Here is an 18,433-nt window from a genome sequence, read left to right on the forward strand (position 1 = left end):
GCTCCGGCCGCAGGGCGGGCGGGGCGGGTCCGCAGGAGGGGCGCGTTTGATCCCCGGCTCCGGCCCTCCCTCAGGAGCCTGGGCTGCCGGCACCGCCCGATTCCACGGGCTCTTCAGAGCCTTAACGCGCGAGCCCCTTTCCCAGCGCTTCCCCGGCGGGCAGAACCGGCCCGCCGACACTGCTGCACCGCCCGGCCTCGGCCGGGAGCTCCCGCGGGTGCCCGGCCCGCCCGGAAGGGGCGGCGGCCCCGGCGATGGCGGACGAGGCGCTGTTCCTGCTGCTGCACAGCGAGATGGTGGCGGGGCTGTACCGCGCCGCCGAGCAGGGCGAAGGGGTGAGTGGGGCCGGGGCCGCCCCGGGGCCGCCCGGCAGCGGCCGGGGCTGACGCTGCGGCGCCTTGTGTCTTGCAGGAGAACGGGCGCTGCACCACCAAGCTGGAGAGCATGGGCTTCCGCGTCGGGCAGGGGCTCATCGAGAGGTGAGTCCCGGCCGGGCCCCGGCAGCCGCTGCTCCTTCCCGGGGCTGTCACCTCCCGGTAAAGCACATCTGCCCGGGCAAAGTGTGGGGCTTTGGCTGGACGGACGGTGCCTTCCTCTTACCATCAGCTGTTCTGGCGTCTCCTCTTGTGGTATCTCGTTCTTGTGGGGACCTGTGTTTGCGTATCACGGGACAGTGTTGGAGTGTGTTGTTTTCCTAGTGCTTCCCGTCACGAAAACCGAGTCAGGGTACATGATTACTTTTAATACTTACAATTGTCTTTAATTCTACGTTGTGTAGACTTTTGCATGTTTCCTGCGTCTGGTACGTTTTGTGATTTTTTTTTTCTCTGATTTACTTCTTAAGCATAATTTTATGATTGGCTGTTACTCTATTTCGTTTTTGTAAAGTGCTCTCAGTCCTTGCGACTTCGCAGCTCGGGCCCTTTGGGGACCCGGGGTCCAGCGCCCTCGTTCGGAGATCGTGTTTAAGATCTTGAGTTTCTTAAGTCATGTTTTTGTTGAATAAAGTGGTCCTTTAGTGCCAGATAAAGACCCTCAAGGAGGACAAAGGGAGAGAAATCTGAAATAAGCAAGAGAAAGAGGTCCCTTCTAGAAAATGGGAACAAGTTTTATGTGCTTGTTCCTGTGTTAGAGCTCTTTTGCCTATTTCAAGGACTTCTTCCAAGGAGTAGTATAGGTGAGAGCATTTTGTTTATCTTCTGTTTAGATATTTTGTTGAAGATAAAACCGATGGAGCACTTTCCACCTTTCTGTATGTCAACTATGTGTGATAACCATGGAATTAAAAAAAAATATTCTGCTATCATATTGCAGATAGTAAGATAACATTGTGTTTCTCCGAAGTTAAAATACTTGATGAATGCACAGTGAAACTAGAATTATACTGTATGCTGGTTGGAAAACTAATTCTTATAATAACCTCAACAATTATTTTACATAGTGCCATTTAAAATTATTTATATGTTTAATTGGTCAGGCTATGTGTACCATCATTATTGATATATTTCTCACTTTTGTTTTAGGTTTACAAAAGACACTGCCAGATTCAAGGATGAATTAGATATTATGAAGTTCATTTGCAAAGATTTTTGGACAACGGTATTCAAAAAACAAATAGATAATCTAAGGACCAATCACCAGGTACTGATGCTGTAGATTAAGATTTAACTTGGCAAGTCAGTGAGAGTTTAGAGTTGCTAGTGCATTTTTTGTTTTTATTGGTCTAGAATTTATTACCAGATAAGAAACCCAAAATATTCCATATTTGCTTTGTTTAAAAAGCATGTTTTTCAATATTCATATTATCATGTAGTTTTAGAATACGATTTAATAATTGCCTATGATGTCTTCATTGCCACCCTGTTTGAAAAGACTAAATGCTTTGAATTTCATATGCACTGTTGCAGTGTTACAGAAAGGACAGTAATGATTACAGCTGATTAACATTTAAACAAGAACTTTTTAATCTGTCTCTTAATAAATGTTAATAAGAAAATAGTGAAAAAGTGATGTTACTCTCTTAACACTATTTAAATAGAATGGCTGCTGTGAAGTGATTTTATTACTTTGAAGAATGTTACAAGTTTTCAGCAGTTGAGACAGTTGTAATCTGTTGAAAATACTTGTATGAGAAGTTTCTCAGATTTGCTGGTGACATTGAGCTGTGTCCGTGCTTTCCTTTATCAACAGCCACAGTTCCTAAAGCCAGATCAAAATAACTTAAGGAGCCATTTTACTAGAATAAAAAATACTTTTCCTATTGAATGACTTGGTTTTCTTATGGCTATTTCCCTGTTGTGTCAAATTAGGAAGAAGAGAATTTGTACAAGGATTGTGCCAAATAAAATAGGTTTTATTTTTCAGTCACTTGTCAAGTAATAACAGATAAATATTACTTTAGAAATCTAGGGTTTTAATTCAAAAAAGCTGCAGTATTGAGCTTAAGGTCTTAATTGTATATGCAGCCTTAATTTAAATTCAAGACTTGTGAAATTCCAAAGCAGCACAATCAGTAGCAAGGAAACTTAAAATGGCAGGTGTAGATAAAGCTATAATGTGTTTATACTTAATTTATTAAGATGTGTATTTTTGAACAAAAGCGTATTGCTGAAAACGCCAGACTTTTACTTTGATTTTCTGCTGGGTGTTGTTGCCTGTACTGCTATTAAGAAAATAATTCCCACTGAATTTGAGAATAAGAATAGAGATGTGCAAAACCCAGTGAAGACTGAGATCTGAATGTAAAAATCAATATACATTTGATATATTGCCAAAGACTTTCTAGTATGGAACTATTTTTTCTGATCATTGGAAGGACTCTTCCAAGAAGAAATGTACATAAACATTTTTTAGAGTTAACAAATATAAATCATGTTGCCTTAATCTAAAATTTTATTTTTCAGCTCGAGATTATATATATTTTATTTAGAAATAAAGTCCATTCACAGAAAACGTGGACTTTTTGTTACTACACAATTAACTAAACCCCTCAAAAAAATTTTTTTTTAAACAGGGTATTTATGTTCTTCAAGACAATAAATTTCGTCTCTTGACACAAATGTCTGCAGGAAAGCAGTATTTAGAACATGCACCAAAGGTACCCTTCAATTTTATTGGGGAGGAGTGGTCTACCAGTTTGGTTTTTAATTATCTTGATTTATTAATAACTTTAAATTTTGTAATTAAATAGATACAAACTCTTCTCCTTTTAGAAAGGCATCCTATTTTAGAACAGTGGGTTTGATTTATAGTTCAAAAAATGGTCATGGTTGTGGTGAAACTTGCTGCTGTTACATTTGACTTCATGGTGAAAGCTTGTCTGCCACTACCTGCCACTGTCACACAAATTCTTTCTCTTCGGGAAGCGTGTGGTTTCAGAAACTTTGTTTAAAATTCTCAAAGCACATTTGGAAGATGCTATTTGTTACGTAAAACAATCTTCTGAAAATGATGTGAATGTTCAGAATTCACAATTTCTAATTCCAGAATTAAAAATAGTTTTGAGTGCAGTAATATATAATAATAATGCTGAGTTACAGTAATACTTCAGGTAAAATCAGTCCCTCTGCAGAACCTATCGTAGAGCACTTTGGTTCAGGTGGATTAAGAAATGGGACATTCAGTTCTATTTTATGGTTTCTTAAATCTTAGTCCTCCCAATTGGCTACTGTCCTTGTTGTTGTTGTTGTTGTTGTTGTTGTTTTTTTTGGTTTTTTTGTTTTGTTTTGTTTTGGTTTTGTTGGTTTTTTTTTTTGTTGTTGTTGTTGTTTTGTTTTGTTTTTGTCTGGTGAAATGCTTGTTCTGTTTTGCAACACACATTTTAAATATCTGCATGCCTTTGGATTCTACAGCATGACCTGTGCAAGAACGCTGTCTTGGACTGTTTCTCCTTTGTTGACTTTAATATCAGTTGCTATATGTCAGCCACATCTTGGGAATAATTGTTTTAAGAATATTAAGTTCCTACAGGTTTAATGGAAAGAGAAAGTGACTCAAAATAACTGCCTCTAATGAGAACAGTCTGTGTAATCAGCTCCACTCTAAAAATATTGGAGCTTTCATCTATTAGAGACCTGATAAAGTCTCTCAAAACTTCCATGGTTTTCTGTTGTTCAAGTATTAAGTCATATATTCTTGAGTACTTAGTTTCAATCTTTATCCACAAGCTTCACTGTCCACACTCATTTGAAGCGCAACTTTGTATTTAGTATTTAGCATTCACCTGTGGACTTATCAGAGGAGGTCTATCAAATCTGGGAATAAAGAGTATTGTAACAGCTGAAGTTTCATCAATGCCTGCATGTAAGTACTACTTGGAGTATTCAATTATTAGCTTACTTGGTAACTTCCCTGACTGACTGTGTTGCTGTTATAAGCATTTTCTAAGGTGGGTTTTGTTTGAAGTTGCTGGGCCATAGGAGTACATGTGAACTTCAGATATGGCTTGCCACTAAATCCTTTAGTATTTAGAAAATACTGACAGAGAATAACCCTCCATGATGTTGAGTGGAAAGCAAAACTAAAACGTTGTATTTACATTTAGAAGCATCAAATGTGTATGGATGTCTGTCCAGAAGGTTATTTACACAAGTGAAGATGTTTCTCTATAGGAGTCATTAAGAATGTTAGTAAGTGAAGACCATTGTAACTACATAACCTGTTCAATTAAAAGTTTTCCACAGACTTAGCACAAATTTTAGATTTAGCTAACCAAACTCCTGTGATGTGGGACATGGTCAACTTATAGAAAAAAGAAAAGAGAAAAGCTGTTCAGTGTGGAAGTAAAAATTAAAATGCTAAATTTAAATAATGGCTTACCTGCTTACAATTAAATCGTAAAACTGAAATGTTCCTTACTAATTCTTTGAATAAAATTTTACAAGAAAATAATTACTTGGAGAAATAATTCTAATGGTAATAATGTGCTCTGACTCTGCTTTTCCTGCAGGTAAATTTCAGGTGATGATACAGAAGATGTAGAGCACATTCAAATCTGAGTATCTACTTTACAAAGCCTTTGTATGTGGATGCAGTATCTTGGCTTAGTCTTGTATATAACATGTAAATTATAGCAGTGCGCAGCACAATTTAAAAATATATAATAAATGTTCATCAAAATAACACTATGGTTGTGTCTTGGTATGAAATTTATCTGTACCAAAGTAATAATGTCCAAATGGTAAAAAACTGTGTACTCTACATATTAAGCAAAACATTTCAATTACCAAAAGAGCCTGGAAGACCAGAGGCAGAGTTTGAGAACGGAGAAAAATCCTGACCAAGATTTGAATAAGAAACGAATTGTATTTTGTTGCCTAATATGAATGCCCAACTGCTACCTTTCCCCATTCACTCTGACCTGGGAGGCAGTGATTGCTTTTGTATTTCTTTGATGGAGCCTGTTAGCACGTGAGCCAACAGCTCCTGGAGACCTTTGTATGAATGTAGTTTGGGCAGTAGAAGAAAACTTATTTTTACACAGTTCATTAGGTTCTCCTGTCCCTAAAATTAGCAGCTGTTCCTTGTGTCAGAACGATTTATAACTGAGGTCTATACTGGCCAAAGAAGAAAATTTATTCCACCTTGTGCATAAACTCAGTATTAATGTAATTGTTTTTAATTGCTAGCTAGGGTTTACTCCTGTAATGTACTACCTGAGAAGTAGTAATGTTTACATTTTACTGAAACAATTGTTTCAGTAACATGCTGGCTGTAGTTGAACTGCTAAGCAGTGCTAAAGCTCAGGCACCAAAACCTGAAAAAACACATTCAGCCTTAACTGTAGATTTCTATAGTAAGGCTGCTGTTAAAAAATATGAAGTGAGAAAATCCACAATGTTTAAGAAAAGTCTTTAAAATCCTTTAGTTTTATTTAAAAAGTCCTCAGTAAGTCTGTTAGAAAAAGAATAATAATTTGTAATGTAACCTCAGACTTCACCTAATAGCAGTATCCACAGATTACTCAGATTGTAGAAAGTTCTAACCAAGAATGTAGTTACGAAGATGGAATCTTGAGAGATGATGTTGGACACTTCAGTTACCACTTTATGATGATGGTGATGATGGTATTGGAGACACTGACAATCTCAGCTAAAACTCAGCTGAAGTAATTCACAGCTGTCCCAAGTGCATTAGCGTGAGGGTGTTCTGGAGGAATTGTGTCATACTTCAGGTCTGAACAGCACAGTGTCTTGCTGTTCACTCTGATAATGCTGTTTGTACTGTAGCAATGCAAAATACTGGATGTTTTCAAAACAGCCTAGGAAGGCTCATCAGCCAGGTCACGTTGATCAAAGTACCTAGGAATGAAGTGAAATATGGTAAGAAACCTCCAATGCAACATATTCCTTACTTAAGGTTGTCTTACCCATAGCTTTCTAGCTCATCTTTTAGTGTTGCTATCATAATTATGGCTTCATGGTTCAAGGGCCTCGTCTGAAGAAAGGAATAAGCTTACTTTAGTCTTAGGTGTATCTTAAATCCTTTCAGCCAAGTTTATTTGCTGCATTGGCCCAGGGTACTTTTATTGACTTTCACTTTTAAAAGGATTAAGGTTAGTACAAATAATTACATGTTTATGCTGGACATACATTACTGGTTTGGGTGTATAAGTTGCATTACCTGCTAACTAAGCAGATTATCAAGTTCAGAGCTGATATTTGTTCTTCATTCTTGCTCTCCTGGAGAAGAGAGAAATATTACAACAATTCTTTTCTTACCTGTGTCAAATAGAGCAGCTGTTACATGCCATGGTATGTGTATTTCTAGTCTTTCCTTCATTCTTAAGCAAACTTAGGACATGAAAAATTAATTATTGAGACTTCTGAAAAATGATCCTCCTTACCTGCTAAATTCACCAAGTCCTCTGCACAGTTATATTAAATCTTACCTCCAGTGCCCTGACTTCTGAACATCGTCTTGCCAGCTGTCGAATAAGGGAGTGAGCTTCAGGTAGCAAAGGTTTTTCAAGGCATGCCAACAGTGCATAAAGCCATCTACCCTGTGAGGATTCAAATAACAAAGTTTTAATTCTGAGCATTTCCTTGAAGATTCAAGCAATTCATGTTATACAGAGCAGGACTGAAGTATAGGTCTCAAAACAACTGCATTTAAGTGCTATATGCCATAATTGAATTTTGAAAACCACAGTAGACACTACATGGTAGAGAGTTCTGTGTCTCTAGATAAGATTCTTGTGAGCACTACTCCTGGGTTTCCTGGCATTTTTTGAATGCTGGCCAAGATAAAAATTATTAGAGCTGATGCTATTGTAGTCTGAAAGGATTATTTTAGTAATATCTAACCATTATTAGTTGGCTATTAAGTTTTAATTTCACAATCTGTGAAAAAGCATTCCTGAAGACTGAATGTATGAACTTGGATTTTGTGGAATTAGTGGTTAGATCTGCTTTAAGATTTTCACCACTGTGAAAGTATGTCCTTTGAGTTTTACATCTCTGAATTCTTACAGACTTAATTCCTGGTATCAGTCTAACTTCATAATTTAATCACAGTGTCTAGTGGCCTTCATTCTGGGACCTAACCTAAAAGTCAATGTGAACATTGTCTGCAACATACATACTGGTTAAAAAGAAAACAGTCTTCTACAGGAAAGGACAGAACATGAAAGGTCTTTAAGTGACTGAAAAAAAATAGTGAAACTATGCTGATCATCATGTAATTTTTCATTACTCTTGCTTTGTGGTACTGAAAGAGATGAGACGCATCCACCAAGGTCTTCTGTAGATATGGTGCCATTACACAGCTGGTCAGTCTAGATGTGGCCAAACTCCATGCCAATGTAGCCTGTCAATCAGGAGTTCTTAGTAGGTTTGACTTGTCACCACATGAATGCAGCTGAGCTTTCTGGTCTGTGCTGCATGTGGAAAGATTAAATGTGTCTTTGCCAGCACATTGAAATGCGCCTCCAAACTAAATTGGAGGCTGGTAAATAGTGTGGAGCACCCTGACAGAACCAAAACTGCTGAGATCTCTCTCCTAAACCCTGATATTCATCAAGCCTCGTTGCTTAAGTTAGTGGGGCAGTACTTTTTATATCTGTATCTGTTATGTATGGAAGGGGCTTCAGCTGGTCTGCAAGCCCAAAGCGTAAGTTAGCTGAAGAAGAAACTGGTAACAGCCGTGTTTACCCGTGAAAGGAATTTCACCAAGGTCGTTGGCTGGAAAGCCGAGAAGGAGAGGGAGGTAACCTGCAGCTGGAAGAAGTGTGCTTGGAAAAGTTTTGTTAATGTTGCTTGAAAACACAGGTGGAGACTTTTTGTGCTAATGAACGTTGTGTTTATTTTGTGACTAATGAGTGGAGTGTAAACTTTGTTAAGTGTATAAAAGACAGCACGCTGTGATAATAAACAGAAGCCTTCTGAAGAGTCTACTGTGTCACTCTCTGTGTTGTGACCGTCCCAACCACGACATCTGGTGGCGCTGACCGTGATCTGCGGGCTGTAGGAGCGACGTACAGCCGGGGGACGGGAACCCAGCGAAGCAGAGAGCAGCGGGGGAAGCTGCTTGGTCCGGACCTGAATAATTTTGACACCTGGGGTCCAGGTAAGCCGCTGGGGATATAATGGGAAATAATTTATCAAGTGTAGAAGAGATTGTTTTATCTACATGGAAAGCTTTGTTGAAAAGAAAAGGTATTAAGACTTCTGACTATGCCCTTTGTAATGTGTTATTGTGGGCATAAGTCATAAGATTTTGACACTAATGCAAATATTGCCTTTAGTGTTAGAGCATGGAAGGAAGTTGGGGAGAGACTATGGGACATGGTATCTGAAGGGAACAAGGCAGCTGCAGATCTGGCTACTACTTGGAGATTGCTTTGTGAGACGTGCTTGTTGTGTTAAGCCTTACCTGGAGTACACAGGAAGGAACAGGATGGATGGTCCCACAACTGAAGCAGAATGTGTGGGTGATACTGGCCATCAGATGGATTGAAGCATGGACCCTCAAAGAACATGTTGTAAAGATGATAATTCAGGGCAAAGCAGACGGGGATATTGACTCATGCTGAAAACCCAAATTCAAATTGGTGGATGTTACCTTTACTTTACTTCTTTGCACTTCTCTACAGAGAGGTTGGCAGTGCTGAGTTACATGTCTTCCCTTTACATAGCACCTACTGTCCCAAAATAGAGGAGCTTAATGTACCTAGGGGAGAGGTGTTGCCTTTGTATAAGGGTGTTGATTTAGTAGGTGACACTCCACACCTTAAACAACTAGGTTAGTTGCCCATTATGAAAGCAGCAGCCAGTTGCAAAGTTAAATGGATGCTAATTATTTCTAATTGGTGACTGAACAGATGACTTGGTCTCTTAGCCACAAAAATATAACTGTATAGAGAAAAATTTATTTAACTAAAAGTGAGGGTATCATTCTGCCATAAATGTGTCATTAAGGGACTGCAGAGTCTGTAACAGCATCTGAAAATCCATTTTCTACGTGCCTTGTTGGTGTATTTTTTTTTTACTGTTGGAACATGGTTATGGATGTCAGGATTTTGAGGGCATGTGTTGTAGGGGCTTGTCAGATCACAGTTGGGTCAGTTCAGGGGAGCATTCTAGATTTGAAGGAAGGAGTTGGTCAGTTGAAGGTGGATGAAAGATGGGAATGACTGAATGGTTTCCTTGCAAGTTAGGGTACTGTTGAACGGCTTGGGATATTGTTGGAAGCTGAACTGTTAATTCTGCTGGTGGTTGTAATCATTGTTTTGTGTCTCACTGTCTGCTTGGATATTTGCAAAGGGCCCTGCAAAAATCCTTAGCATGCTGTGATAACAAACAGAAGCCTTCCGAAGAGTCTACTGTGTCACTTTGTGTGTTGTGACCGTCACATAATGACAGTTATGTTTTATAATTTTAACCTTCCAAAAACAACTGTAAACACTCATTTAGTATCTAATGAATAGTTTTGAAAGCAACAATATGATACAACCATCTACAGAACTCTTTAGAAAATTAAAATAATGTGATAGAAAACTACAAACAATTTGTTTAATGCCATCATGTACAAGTAGAATAAATTAAAAATTACCAGTTCTGGAGTAAATTTTTTCTCTCCAAACCAGCTTATCAGGTATTCTAGGACACTGGTTACTGTTGCCTTCAAAAGAGGAACAGAAAGAGATAATATAGTATCTGCAATATTTTGTTTTGCTGCTCTTCTACCTGAAGGATTTTATTACATAAAAAGTATTTCTACTCCACAGTATTTATTCCACGTTGAAGTTACATGTAAGGGTAAAGTGTTAAAGTACCACTTTATGGAAAGAACTTTGTATGAAATTAAGTAATTCTCTGTGTTAACAATAAGTTATGGATAAGTAGCTACAGATTAGGAAAGAGGCATCACACTGACTGGTTGGTTGCTTGGTTGCGTATAACGGTGACAAGTGGGAAATGTAGCAAAGGAAAGGTAAGTGTGATTCTTCTAGGCTTGCAATGTGCATAAAAGTTCACAATCAATATGAAGGACTGCACTTAAAACATTAAATGAGAAATTTAAAAACGTTGTAAAAGACCTATTGGGGTATTCAGCAAAAATTCAAACATTAAATGTGATATAGAGAAACTACAACAAGATATTTCCAGAACTAGTAATGAAAAATCTTTGCTTGTAAAGTTATTTGTAGCTGAATGTGAGATAGCAAATACATATTTTCCTTCTGAGTGTACAATGAATAGAATTTGTAATAAACAACTGCCTACTCCAGTCAAATAAAAATAGGTAAGCCTTCTGCAACAGAGATGAGAAACAATGATTTAGGCCATGTCACTATCTGATTCAAAGAGGTAGGCTTACCTGATTCATTCTGCTTACAATACTTAGCAAAGGGGGAAAGCCCACCTGAAAAAACAAGCAATTTGGAAAACACAAACATTATCATAAACATTTTTGTTCTAATTTAGAATATATTAAAATTTTAATTTGATATTCAGACACTTAAAGTGATTTGAAAGTCTGTTCTGAGCTTTGAAATGTATTAAAAAAGTATCTTCAAGAAAGTTGAAGGTCCAGTGAAGTATCAGAGCACCTTGCTGCTACTGTTACTTGTTAAAATTTTGTTTTTTTCAAATTGATGCACTAAAGAACATGTTTGTAGGGTATCACTTAGGAGGAGAGTAAGCACATATCACTATGCAACAAAACACTAAAGCAGACTATGAAGAAAGCTTCCATTCTGTTCAGTGAGAACAAAATAAGAGATGAAGGAACTCTTCAAATTTTGACTGAAGACATAAGACTTATTTTCTGCTTCACTTAGTTTCTGCCCAAAAAGAATGTACACTGGGACTTTCTGTGCTCACCAGAGCCTATTTTCTACTTGGCACAAAGTGGTAATAAGCAGTAGGATTGTTTCTGGGGGCCATTAGTCTATAAAATAGCTGGTGAAAATTAAATAGAAGTTGCATACTCACCTTCATGTAATCAATTCCTAAATTTTCATTATCAGATACTGCATCTATTTCTGAGTATACTCTTTCACCAAGGCAGAACTTCTTCCAGCCTTCTTCATCCTCTGATTTTGGCTGATGTAAATAAAAATAAATGGAAACTGTGTAATACTGTTATCTTGAAGACAGTGGAGAAAAGACTTGGTAACACTCATAAATTGTTGCATGCAACTATAAGGCAAGATTAACTGTGAATTCAATAACCGGGAAAACAAACCACAGAGTGCTGTTATGAATTCTACTCACCATAGTAACGTTGCTGTCCAAATGTTGTGACCGCCAGTGATTCCTGTGCTTGTTCAGGCTCTAGGTAATTAAAACAAAGTCAGATTCCAGTTTAACTCTGCAGTTATTTTATCCTAGCCACAAGGGCTCTTCATTATTCTTAAAATGTATGAAAAGAATATTTTATGAATTTATATAAATTAGTAGATATATAGGCAGCACAACTGTCAAAATAGCATGCCTCTTAGCAGAAATGTAATTAAGATGCTCATGCTGGGATTTTGGAAGTAATGTTAAAACTGAAGGCATTTTGAAGTCTATAGCATAAGGTTAAGCTGAAGTAGCAAGCTTTAATAGTCTCCTAGATTGTTCTTGTTAGAACAATCTTAAGAAAAAAACCACTTTGATTTAATCCAAAAGCACGCATAAAGCAAATATCCTGTTTCCAACAGTGGTCTGTGTCTGTATCAGAAGTCTACAGAATTGTTTGAAAGAAGGCAAGTGTGGTTTCTTTGAACATTTCTTCTACCTGGCAGGAATCCTGTGTAAAACAAAAGCAGCCTTCTTAACAGTTACTTGTAGAGAGCTGTAAATGTTCTGTAGCAGAAGAAACTTGTCTCCTATTTAAAGTGTTACTGTAACTGTATAAAAGACCACTAAAAATGCTGTATGTAACAGCAGCTGATGCAGTGGTTGAACAAGTGAATTCTGATGCTCCTTTTTGGTTTTAAATACTTTTTAGGATAGTCTCATATTTCAAGGTTAATTCTGGCACAGATAAGAAGACAATTGATTTGAGCATAAAAGAAATACCTACACAGTGAATAAGCCCTTAGATGCCATTCTCCTTAGTTCTGCTAAAACTTTAGATTATGCCTAATATACAGGATGCAATGTAGATCCCTCGCAGAAGCAGGGGTAGCTCAGTTACTGTTTACAATGTAGATGCAGTGGCACAGATCTCCTCCTTCACTAAATTTTTCTTCCTGAAGAACACATGGTACATGAGCTGATGCAGAGCTCAGTGCTAGAGCAGCTCATAGCTGGTCACACCTCAGTATTTGAGGTACTCCTACAATGCAGCATCAATGCACTGTAAACATGCTCTCTGCAGCACTGGAGTCACAAATGACCTCTACCTACATCTTTATTATATTTTCCATTTCACCCTGTTTGAACTGTGCATAGATAATAGTAGAATCATAGAAAGATTTGGGTTGGAAGAGACGTTCACGGGCCATCTAGTCCAACCCATCTTCCATGGGCAGGGACAGCTTCAACTAGATCAGGCTCAGAGCCCCATCCAACCTGACCTTTAGTGTTTTGAGGGATAGGGCATCTACCCCTCTCTGGGCAACTTGTGCCAGTGTTTCACTACTCTCATTGTAAAAAAAATTCTTCCTTATATCTGATCTAAATTGACCCTCCTTCAGTTTAAACTTTTACTAAAGCTTAGCTGAACTTAGAATCTTTACCCTTTGAGACTGCTTAATTTTCTGTTCTTGTTGTGTTATTTTAAGCAGGGTGAAAATGTATCAGGAAAGATTAAAATCTGGGCTAACTCTACAACCTTACAAATATGTTTTACCAAATCAGTATTTCTCCTCATAATGGGTTGCCACCTCTGTCAGCAGGTTTGTAAATGGACTGTTATGAGTGGACTTTATGAATCTCCTGATGGGTTACAGAATCCACTCGGTTCGAGCTCTGCAGAACATTTCCTAAAAGCAGTATGTTTTAATATAACTGCATAACATCATAGGGGGTTTTGTCCTTCCTCAACTACGCCATATCATTTAATCTAAATACAGACATATTTTTGTTGAAGGAGAATTTCTTAAATGTGACTCTCAAGAGTTTTATGACCAGGTTTAAAAGCCACACAGTATATGCTCAATTAGCTTTCAAGAACTTGAAATGCTTGCCTATAAACATCCATCCTGCTACAAAATTGTAAAATTTCTATACTAGATATAAAGTTATCCCCCATAAAGTGTTGCCCTGCATTTTCTTGCTTTCAAGTGTTTGAGTCTTCGCAGTGTGATTCTCATGAAGCTTGATGTAAACTATATGCATTTTTAGAAATTGTGTTTTGCATAGTTCTTCTCTGAGAGAACTTGACTGATGGTCAGAGTGACCACTGGGTCATGAAGTTGTAACCTTCTTGGACCAATCCTTATATACAGTAAAAGGTGTATATAAGTTGACCGAGTCAGAAAAATAAAGAAGCTTTCCGTGTCTGACCTGCTGCTACCTGCTGTCCTCTGTGTGGGTCTGCACCCACATCACAACTTGTGACCCCTCTGTGTGAGGTGGCCACAATAAAGCACAGGTATGTCCTATCTAGACCATGCAAGACCCCCCACAGACCATCTTGTACCTGACGAACAGCTGAGAAATTGGCCACTTGCTGCTGCTGCCACTTGAGTGTTGGAGAGTATCCCTCAGGAGCAGGCTGACATCCAGAAATCTGAGAAAACACTGGCAATAATTACAGTGTAAAGAGAAGAATATAAGAAGAATTATTAAGAACAAGAGATCAGTAAATATTTACTGTTGTGTAAACAATATCCTTTAAATCTTCATCTAAGAAAGGTAATTTCATGACCACATCCAAGGCTGAGGTAAGATTTTGGTTTAGACAAAATATCTTTTGTTTGACTCTTCTCCTATGTACATAAGAAGGAAAACTAAGTGTTCAAAATGCATTGTCCTACATCAGGTCATTGTTCTACAAAGGTCTCCCTTTCAGCAATTGTTCTACTTTAATCTCCCTGCTCATAAAAAGCAGGATGCTGTTTTCTTATCTGAGACAGATACAATCTTAGGCATTCCACCTGTTAAAATAGTAAGCTGGGGAAGACAACCACAATAAAACCATCTAGGAAATTAAGTCAGGTAGTTAAGTAGATATAAGCTCTTTAAAGATTAGCATGAAAGAGTTACTAAACAAAATCTTTCTACATGTCTTTAAGAATGTCACTACACTCAGATGAGACAGATGAAGAGAATGGCTACAGAAGTTACAAGGTCATGTCAGTATTAGAAACTTTGAGAAATCTAGTAGTGAAATCTCAGATTACAGGGTTGTCACTGGAAAAAGGCAAACTATCTGAAAGCAGATTAAAAGCCAAGATGGCAGGACAATGCAACAACAGAAAAATCTGCTTCAACAGTAAAGAAAAGTTCCAATAAAATATCCCTTCCAAAAGGAAAGAAGTGGTGCTAAAATTTCATCTAACTTTAGTAAAGCTTAGCTGCACTTACTACCCTTATCCTAGATAAAGACTTAAACCCAAAGACAGGTATGGATATATTTTTCTTCTAAAAATTATGCGTGTTTTATGATTAAATAATTGTGAAATTTAATGCAATATTCGATTTCCTCAGACAGTAAAATAGTCTGCTGCATATTAAATAGCATGGGGATTATCAATTTAATCAGTTAGAAAGACTGCTGTCACCCAGCAGTTGAGCAGGGGTTTCTTCAAATGCAAACATTTAATTCTGTAGATGCTTTTAGACTCTAGCAGTGTTATTTAGTTACAGCATTTACTCCCCAAAATTAATACAACCATTATAAGAACATCTTTCCCCTTATTTTTTTCCCTCTTGAAATGTGTAAAAGCTCTCAAACTTACTGAAATGTTTACTGTCGGCTTCTTTTTTAATTTTCTGGGATCTATTTGTGCCACGACCACGTCAGGACATCGAGCTGCTTCAATCCTACAAAACAGAATCAAGTAGGCTGATTTTTTTTCTTTTCTGTAACAGGCCAATATATATCGGATGCCTTTGAAATACTCATAAAATCATGGAGGGACCAACCAAGATCATTGAGTCCAGCTCCGTGCACGGGGCAGCCCAGAAATCACACCTGTGCCCCAGGACGCTGTCCAAATGTTCCTGGAACTCTGTCAAGCCTGGTTCTGTGACCACTGCCCTGGGGAGACTTTCAGTGCTCAGCCACCCTCTGGGTGAAGAACCTTTCCCTGATACCCAGCCTGAACCTCCCCTGACACGGCTTCATGTTTGCTCGAGTCCGGTCGCCGGTCACGAGAGGGAAGATACCGGTACCTGCCCCTCCTGCAGGTGTGTAAAACACCGACTGTACGGGCCAAGGGCAGCACCGCACGGCCGCCCTGGCGCTCCCCACACGAAGCCCGGTCTGGGCAGCACCGGCTGCCGCGCCGCCCTCGGGGGGAAGCGACGAGCCCGGCCCCGGCCCTTCCGCCCCGCCACTCACTGGACGCGCTTCAGATACTCCTGGGGCGTCCTGGGAGGCACGGTGGGGTCGAAGTCCTCGGCCAGGTCACAGTCGTCCACGGGCAGCAGCCGCGGCATCAGCTCCTCCAGGCCCGGCTCCATGTCCGCACGGCCCGGCGGCACAGCCCGCCCGCCCGCCGCTGCTCTCGCGAGAACTGCGGGCCGGGGAGGGGGAGGGGGGCGATGTGCGCGCCCCTGGGGGAGGGCCGGCCTCGCGCTCTGGGTGCCGCCGCCTGCTCCGGGCGTCTTGGCTGCCCTGGAAACCACCGCACGGGAATAAAGGAAGTATGGCCAAAGAGCAGTGGCAGAAAGGGGCTTGCCACTTCACTACTCAGCAAACCAGGCCTATTTTTGTGGTGAATAGGTGTAAACCTTTAATAACTTCTTTCATTAGGCCCTGTGCCATTATTCTAACACACTGTAGTTTTTGCCAAACGATCTTTAAACTTCACCCATTAGCACTCTTTTATTTTACCTGTGAACACTCAGTATTCATAATATTTGTCCCTTCCTTGAAATGCTTTGAGATCCGTGGTTAAAGTCAGTTACATAGAAGTTAATGGTTATAAATTTACACAGAATTCCCATTCTGGAAGGCTCAATGCCTGAGTTGTTGCCATATGAGTTTTCTAAAGATTACAATGTGGGAGCACCCACATGCCGGAAAGCAAGGTAGCATTTGCACAGAGGGCCATTTTTTTTCCCCAGGTAGGATAAAAAGCAGAAGGATGATTCTATAATAATTTACATTGTGTATTATGAAATCCTTGTTACAGAAAATGTAACTATTAATTGTGCATACAAAGTACACAAAATGTAACTATTAGTTGTGCATGCAAAGTCTGTTTAGATCTAATATTTCAGAGTAGTTTTAGATACTTCTTACCTAAGTTTAAAAAACAGCTTTTTTTTTTTTTTTTTTTTTTTTTTTTTTTTTTTTTTTAATTCCCTGCAAGTCTGTATTTCAGTAGTTCTAAATAAACATCTACCTTAACTCCTCCTCTCCAGCGGCTTTTGTTTGTTTTAAGGTGTTTCCAAAAGCACCTACGTGTACCAGGGAGTTTTATTACTGAAACCCGGATCTAACGTCCTAGTTGAGTATGCAACAATTGCAGTCACCACTAGAAATAAAACCTGCTTAGTTAAGCCTACAGGGATAATTTTGGAAAGCCTGACTGATGATCAAGACAAAAACTTCGGTGAGTCCAGCTATATAAATTATTAATATTAATATTAATAATTAATAACATTATTAATTATATTATTATTAATATTATAATAATAATATTAATAACATTATTAATATTAATTTCTAATATTTTAGTAAGATTCAGAACTTATTTTTCCTATTTGTTGTAAAGTCCAGAACTACAAACAGAAAGAGAATCCACAGATATCAATACACTTTAAATATACTTTCTATCTTTAGATTACTTTTTCTGGAATTTTCCATTGATACTTTTTAAACAAAACAACATATTTTCAATTATTACAGATGGTTTTCCACAGGTAATAAAATTGTTCCTGACGTGTCTTACCAACAATGCTGATGCAATGGCTAGCAAATACGACTCAGTGGAAAAAGAGGAAACTGAAACTAGAAATGTATATATTTCTCCTCAATATATATATTTCTCTCTCCTGCTTAGGTATTAAGGAAGAGTACTCTTCCAAAGAAAGGGTGAGCTGCATTAAAAGATATGCCCTGTTAGCTAAAAATAAATGAATGAACGAATAAATAAATACATAAATTCTGCATTATGAAAAATTAAAAAGCTTTCAATTTACATTCTAGATAAGAAGAAGATGAGGAACTAACAAAATATTTTCTTATCATGAGTTAATGAATTTATATCTATTTTCTACTTTTTTTCTTTCTCCTTGATTTTCCCTGTGGTTCGCACCATCGTAACAGCTGCAAGACTTTTCTTTAAGTTTAGAGCATTGGATTGAGTTATTATGTAATGAAATTTAATTGTGCTGAAGATTAATCAAAAATACTGAATGGCTTTTATTTGTAGTGAACTTTCAGAGTAGTATACTTTCCTGTTTCCCCTTTTTGCCCTTGGAGTGGCTTTAAATGTCAGCTGTCTCTTTTATTTATAGAGTTCATCCTGCAGTTTAGACTTCAGGACTTGCCTCTTTTTTAGGTAATTTTCTGAAAATGTTTCACAAGGTATTTGAATACTTTCGAAATTGCAACACTGAGTCACTTTCTGTGTATCTGTTTGAAGTGCACAATGTTGTGGGGTTTTGGGATTGGTCTTTTTTTTTCTTTTTTCTGTTGAGTTCAGAGTGAAGGTTTTACATGTCATTGGCAAGCTCCTGCTTAATACTCCAATAAATGGCAGTGAGATTTGTGACGAGGAAGTTTATAATGCCTCCTGTAAATTCTGCTGTTGTTTACCTGTTCATGTTTTTAGACGGAAGAGGACTGGTAAACCATACTGGACATAGTAATGGCAAAGAAA

The 18,433-nt window shown here is 38.4% G+C and overlaps 2 protein-coding genes across 2 annotated transcripts; one reads left to right on the forward strand and one right to left on the reverse strand.

The window, feature by feature from the left end:
* Positions 1-232: 232 nt before the first annotated feature.
* On the forward strand, positions 233-5,137 carry TRAPPC6B (trafficking protein particle complex subunit 6B). The gene is made up of 6 exons (XM_083862976.1): positions 233-335; positions 412-479; positions 1,524-1,641; positions 3,014-3,097; positions 4,209-4,302; positions 4,949-5,137. Exons 1-6 carry the CDS (start codon positions 255-257, stop codon positions 4,978-4,980), a joined length of 477 nt encoding a protein of 158 aa, XP_083719102.1. The 5' UTR covers positions 233-254; the 3' UTR covers positions 4,981-5,137.
* A 712-nt stretch (positions 5,138-5,849) lies between these two features.
* On the reverse strand, positions 5,850-16,081 carry GEMIN2 (gem nuclear organelle associated protein 2). Its single transcript, XM_083862975.1, has 10 exons — positions 15,943-16,081; positions 15,338-15,422; positions 14,077-14,166; positions 11,718-11,777; positions 11,436-11,546; positions 10,819-10,863; positions 10,051-10,119; positions 6,890-7,000; positions 6,622-6,680; positions 5,850-6,299 (listed from the first exon to the last, which is right to left on the reverse strand). The coding sequence occupies exons 1-10, from the start codon at positions 16,062-16,064 to the stop codon at positions 6,260-6,262; spliced, it is 792 nt and encodes a 263-aa protein (XP_083719101.1). The 5' UTR covers positions 16,065-16,081; the 3' UTR covers positions 5,850-6,259.
* Positions 16,082-18,433: the final 2,352 nt, after the last annotated feature.

Source organism: Zosterops lateralis (genome assembly GCF_965231275.1).
Source record: "Zosterops lateralis genome assembly, chromosome: 6".
Taxonomy (NCBI): Eukaryota; Metazoa; Chordata; class Aves; order Passeriformes; family Zosteropidae; genus Zosterops; species Zosterops lateralis.

Coding starts and splice junctions, on each gene's coding strand:
- TRAPPC6B (XM_083862976.1), top strand. CDS start 255: ATGGCGGACGAGGCGCTGTTCCTGCTGCTGCACAGCGAGATGGTGGCG. Junction 336..411: donor CCGCCGAGCAGGGCGAAGGG/GTGAGTGGGGCC, acceptor TGTGTCTTGCAG/GAGAACGGGCGCTGCACCAC. Junction 480..1,523: donor GGGCAGGGGCTCATCGAGAG/GTGAGTCCCGGC, acceptor CTTTTGTTTTAG/GTTTACAAAAGACACTGCCA.
- GEMIN2 (XM_083862975.1), bottom strand. CDS start 16,064: ATGGAGCCGGGCCTGGAGGAGCTGATGCCGCGGCTGCTGCCCGTGGAC. Junction 15,423..15,942: donor GAGTATCTGAAGCGCGTCCA/GTGAGTGGCGGG, acceptor TCTGTTTTGTAG/GATTGAAGCAGCTCGATGTC. Junction 10,864..11,435: donor TAGGAATTGATTACATGAAG/GTGAGTATGCAA, acceptor TTGTTTTTTCAG/GTGGGCTTTCCCCCTTTGCT.